At 34.4% G+C, this 6,151-nt stretch overlaps 1 protein-coding gene across 3 annotated transcripts in view; it reads left to right on the top strand.

The window, feature by feature from the left end:
- The window catches only part of PLAA (phospholipase A2 activating protein), a 40,484-nt gene extending 36,575 nt beyond the window's left edge, over positions 1-3,909 (top strand). For 2 of the 3 annotated variants that reach the window (XM_044265565.1, XM_044265564.1), the window contains 2 exons: positions 1,308-1,472; positions 3,178-3,909. In XM_044265565.1, the coding sequence (XP_044121500.1) occupies positions 1,308-1,472; positions 3,178-3,743 (731 nt within the window). In that variant the 3' untranslated portion in view covers positions 3,744-3,909. Of the gene's footprint in view, positions 1-39; positions 167-1,307; positions 1,473-3,177 lie in introns of those variants that run through there. The other variant, XM_044265566.1, reaches the window with a different exon arrangement.
- Positions 3,910-6,151: the final 2,242 nt, after the last annotated feature.

Raw genomic sequence — 6,151 nt, forward strand, 5'->3', positions numbered from 1 at the left:
AGTGCACTCAAGACTGTTTCTCCTCCTCGCATGAGCTAGGAACTGGGTGCTTACATGATAGAGACTTCTGTTGTGGGATTACAAAACTGCGTCGACTGCAAATACACAGTCTGATAATGGACCCTTAATACTTGCAAGAAGCCTTATACAAATATAAGGTAAATGCTTTATGATGATTTTAATGAAAAAAAAAAAAACTGAAAGGGAAAAATATAAATCCCATTCCCTGAGATCTTAATGTTTTCAGGAAAAAAAAATAATGAAGACAAATAAGTAAAGTGTTTGAACAATAAAAATTTTCTCTTAAAAAAATTAGTTGCCCTTAGAAATAATAATAAAAGGCTGTTCAAATTGTCCATTAAAATGAAACTGCTCAGTTGACTTTAAAATGCTTTTTCTGTTAACTTGTTTCTCTCAAAACAATGGCAGGTACTTTTTGGACTGACAATACTATCTCTGTTTGCCACTACTACTTCATGAGAATTGAGATAAGATAACATATACATCTCAATATAAAATAGGGGGGTTTTGGTCAGAATGAACCTTTATACTGTCTTTATAAAAATCATTCATAAGGGGTTCCTGGGTGGCTCAGTCCATTAAGCTTCTGACTCTTGATTTTGGCTTAGGCCATGATCTTGGGGTTAGGAGATTGAGCCTCATGTCGGGCTCTACACTCAGCAAGGAGTTTGCTTGAGGTTCTCTCTCTCCCCTGCCCTGGTCTCTTACACTCACTCTAAAATAAATAAATAAATCCTTTTAAAAAATTGTTTCATGAAATGTGAATATGGTAACAAAAGACAGTATTTCCATCAAATATGTTTTTAAAGTAATGTAATGTCAAAAGCACATATGGAACTAAGTGAATAAATTAAATATTATAAATAGATATTTAGCTCTTTAGTTAATTCATTAACAATCATAGACATTGACATAAGTTAGCTAAGAGCCATTATAAATTTTTTCTTTGAGAAAATAGAGGATTGACTTGACTTAGACTTGGGTATAATGACATGATGTTGCTTTGAAAACCAAAAAATTCCAAGTTCCATCTGCTTTAAAACTTAGGTAAAGCAGAAAGTTTCATAAGATCCTAGAAAATAAAGGTAAAATAAAAATCCTCACAGTAACCTTTCTTTTCTTTACTGTGCTCAATGAATAACATTCATAGGCCTTATCCTTATTGTATGGTATTTGATAATTGTCCTGTAAAGTCTTACCTTCCTCTTACTGAAAATTTTGACATTTTTATATTACATTTGGTTAATTATAGTTAGGAGAATTTTAAGTTTGGATTTGGGTTCTAGGTAAACTGAAGGAACTTAATGGAACTGCACCTGAAGAGAAGAAGTTAACTGAGGATGACTTGATACTTCTTGAAAAGATACTGTCTCTCATATGTAATAGTTCTTCAGAAAAACCCACAGCCCAGCAACTTCAGATTTTATGGAAAGCTATTAACTGGCCTGAAGGTATGGAAACAGTCTTTAAAATGTAATTAAAAAGCAGTAAGTATATCTTTTCATTTCTGTCAGTATTACTGGTATTTCCAGATTGAGTAAAAGTAACCCTGGGTAGTTGTAAATCATAGTCTTGATTTGGTCTCATGCCTTATGAGAATCTGAATGGAACGTAATGAACCCCATCCATGTACCATTTCATCCATTTCAGAGCTTTTCTGGATCCCCTGCAAACCACCCAGGAACGTTTTGTAACCTATTAACCCAGGTTATGAATGTCTGCTATAATTATTTTTTTAACTCACTTAATTCTTTTTAAATTCCAAAAGTGTCCTCTCCCTTATTATTACTTTTTCATGCTATTGATTAGAGAAGAAAAATCATATGTCCTGCTTAATATCCCATATTGTGAATTTGGCAGATCACTTAATGTGTTCCACTGTCTCTATAGTTCCTGCTAGACATAAGTAGATTCTGGTTCAACAGATTTTTTTTAGGTGAATGTCCTTTATAAATGATGCTGCATACTATGTATTATTATTATGTAGCTTTCTTTTTTTTTTTTTTTTAAGATTTTATTTATTTATTTTTTTAAGATTTTATTTATTTATTTGACAGAGAGAGATCACAAGTAGGCAGAGAGGCAGGTAGAGAGAGAGGGGGAAGCAGACTCCCTGTGAGCAGAGAGCCCAATGTGGGGCTCGATCCCAGGACCCTGGAATCATGACCCGAGCCGAAAGCAGAGGTTTTAACCCATTGAGCCACCCAGGCACCCCTGCATACTACCTTTGTATCACAGGGCACATAATTTCTGGATTCCTTACTTTTAGTATGCTAAGATTATAGAGTGCATTCATTCAGATGGTGTCTGCCCAGTCCTTGGAATGTAAAGCCCTCCACCAACCTGTAAACATCCTATTAGCATTTGTCCACTAGAATTCTATTAAAAAAAAACTTCCCCTCTAGGGACATCTGGGTGGCTCAGTCAGTTAAGTTATCTAACTCTTAATTTCAGCTCAGGTCATGATCTTGGGATTGTGAGATAGATCTAGCCCCTAATTGGACTCTACAGTAGGTGTGGAGCCTGCTTAAGATTTTTCCTTCTCCTTCCCTGCACCTCCCAACTCACTTCCAGTCATGTGTGCACTTTCTTTCTCTCTTCAAAAAAAAAAAGCTTCCCCTCTTCAACTCTTTGGTCTTTTTAAAAGCAAGGTCCCCATCCCATTCATTCCACAAGGATTTAGTGAATACTCAGTATGTATCAGGCTAGATAATAATCCATTTAAATTAAATTATCTGGGTGGCTCAGTGGGTTAAGCCGCTGCCTTCGGCTCAGGTCATGATCTCAGGGTCCTGGGATCGAGCCCCGCATCGGACTCTCTGCTCAGCAGGGAACCTGCTTCCTCCTCTCTCTCTGCCTGCCTCTCTGCCTGCTTGTGATCTCTGTCTGTCAAATAAATAAATAAAATCTTAAAAAAAAAAATTAAATTATCTTTAAAGCATGTATGATCTTATAACAATAAATCCAGTCTCTATAAATAAGAAAAATTAATTAACAGAAGTTTAGGAATATATGTATTTTGTAAAGCAGGCACATGGTTTTTAACATTTTCTGAAAATGGTCGTGTGTTGATGAAATAAGATTTTTAAAACTGAGTAACAGTCATAGGAATTTTCTGGGTTTTTATAAACATTAATGAATTTTTCTTTTTAATAGATATTGTCTTTCCTGCACTTGACATTCTTCGGTTATCAATTAAACATCCCAGTGTGAATGAGAACTTCTGCAATGAAAAGGAAGGGGCTCAGTTCAGCAGTCATCTTATCAGTCTTCTGAACCCTAAAGGAAAGCCAGCAAACCAGCTGCTTGCTCTGAGGACTTTTTGCAACTGTTTTGTTGGCCAGGCAGGACAAAAGCTCATGATGTCCCAGAGGGAATCACTAATGTCTCATGCAATAGAACTGAAATCAGGGAGCAATAAGAACATTCACATTGCTCTGGCTACATTGACCCTGAACTATTCTGTTTGTTTTCATAAAGACCATAATATTGAAGGGAAAGCTCAATGCTTGTCAGTAATTAGCACAGTCTTGGAAGTTGTACAAGACCTAGAAGCCACTTTTAGACTCCTTGTGGCTCTTGGGACACTTATCAGTGATGATTTAAATGCTGTACAGTTAGCCAAGTCTTTAGGTGTTGATTCTCAAATAAAGAAATATGCCTCAGTATCAGAACCAGCTAAAGTAAGTGAATGCTGTAGACTTATCCTAAATTTACTGTAACAATGGAGATGTGGCTGAGATTCTAAATTGATTAGTGTTTTTTCTCACATTTTACATGACTGATTACAGAAGATAAAAAAAAAAAGGCTGTGGATTAAGTAAAATTTCAGATCTTGTAAAGTGGGGGTAAGAGGAGACAAAGAAGAAATAAAATTTTTGCACTGATGAACTGTGAGATTTTCCTGTGTGATGTGGGTAAGTTTTCAGGAGTTTAGAAACAAATTAAGAATGAGCTAAAATCAGCAAGAACACAACTGCTACAGTGGCATAATGGCCATACCTTTGCCACATAAGAACTTTTATTTATATAATCTGCTTTTACTACTTATATACCCCAAAATGTTACTTGTCCGTGGTTGACTTTTATTTAACTACTGCTGTACTCATTTTTATTGCTGATTCTTTTAACAGCATCGATATATTTCAAGGCCTTATTTTGATAAGTACTTTGGAATTTTCAAAAATTAAGTTTTGGTATAAATTATTCCATATATTGAAAAGATATAAAATAATTTCTTCATTTAAGTTACTTCATTTAAGTAAATAGAAATTATATTTGTTTGATGGCTCATTTGTAGATGAAGGAAAAGCAACTGACTAAGCTGTATTAGGTTGTATATCAGTTCAGAAAGATAAGATCCCAAATTAACTCCCAAGTTTATGATCCAGTTTCTTTCACCCCTCCCTATTTAAGGTAACTTCATTATTCATTCCAGTTTTGATACTAGTTTATTTTTGGTCGTTTCCATTGGTCTCAAAGGGAATTTGGAATGTGTTGAATTTTATCAAGCAACTGTGCAAGCAATAACAATGTTACTGGCAAGTCCAGATCCTATCATGTAAAACTAGTATTTTTGAGCTCCTACCATGGTCTGGGCACGGGGCTAACCACTTTGATATGTAATTTCCAAAACCCCTTAGATGAAGGGTGATGGTGTCTCTGTTTTCAGAAGTAAATATAATGGGAGGAATCATAATGGGAGAAAAAAGTGCATACCATACTACTAGAGAGAGGCATCACAAATTTATCTCTGAACATCCTAGCAATTAACACAAAGGAGAAACCAGCACTTTAATTATGTAATTTAATGTGTTTACGAGAACTTGAGTTTCTTAAGAGAAGCATAACTATTCCTATTTTTTAAAGTGGGAAAGATCTTTTCACAAAGAGGACTTTGCATAAAATAGTGGCAGCATTCTCAACATTTATGGTATATAAAACCATCTGTTTACTGGCTTAATGACAAATTGCAAAGAACAATCCTTCCCTAATAAGAGAGGAAAGATTTTTGACCATTGTATTGATTCAAGGAAAAACTTGGAATATCAAAAAAGAATGAGCAAAATAGAGGGAATGTGTATTTTGCTGAGTATTAAATTGCAACTTTGTGATGTGTACTCAGATTTTAAAAATTCTGTTGGCTGGCTCCATTAGGAACCTTTGCTTTACTTTTTGTTGAATTGGGATTTAGATGGTTAAGTCAAAATTAAGTGGAAAAGTTGAGTTTAACCCAGGTCAGCCTGGTTCCATTGCAATATACTGCTTTCTTGTGAACATGTCGAGTCTAGCATGCAGTCTTAAGTACAGACAATTTATCTACATATTTTGAAATACTAGGTAGGACCTTTGAATGATGGGAGGACATTAAGAACATGAGTTCATTCTTCAAATTGTAAGGCATGGCAAATTGTAAACACTGTTTGCTTCTTATAGTGTACAAGTCTTTACAACAACTTTATAATATCAGTATTTCATGTTTATTAAAAAAATTATAAAATACAATTTATCTAAAGAAAAAAGATAATCCCACTTGAGAAATAAGTGTTATATGATGGTTTTGTGATATTTTAAAGCCTTTTTCAGTTTTTTTTCCCATGGTTCCCTTAATATTTTTTTGTGAATATAAAAACATATATTCATCAAATAAAACACACATCAAATAAAAATTACCTGTAATCCCACCACCCAGAGAGAACCATTCTTAATGTCTTGTGGCATATTAGTAGGTATGTAAACATGCTTTTTTTCTTAAGAGACTGTGTGATACACATTGTTCAATAACCTGATTTTTTAAACTTGACATACAGTATGCATATCTCCACTTTAATAAATACAGTACATTATATGGATATATCCATTTCCTATTATCCAATATTGTTATAAATTTCCAGCTATGAAGCCGACTCAAACAAATATCCTAAGTGTCTTACTAGTTCCTTAGGCTACATTTTACACATGGAATTGGTGGGCCAAATTAATACACATTCTTTAGACTTGATACACACTGTCAAGTCCCCTACAGTGGTAAAAGTATTGGAGTTAATGTCCATATTGCATTTGAAAGACAGTTGCCTGCAAAAGACATACTATTGTCTTGATTTCAGAACTATTATCCTCCATCCGGCAT

The sequence above is a fragment of the Neovison vison genome, chromosome 9 (assembly GCF_020171115.1).
Source record: "Neovison vison isolate M4711 chromosome 9, ASM_NN_V1, whole genome shotgun sequence".
In the NCBI taxonomy this organism is placed as follows: domain Eukaryota; kingdom Metazoa; phylum Chordata; class Mammalia; order Carnivora; family Mustelidae; genus Neogale; species Neogale vison.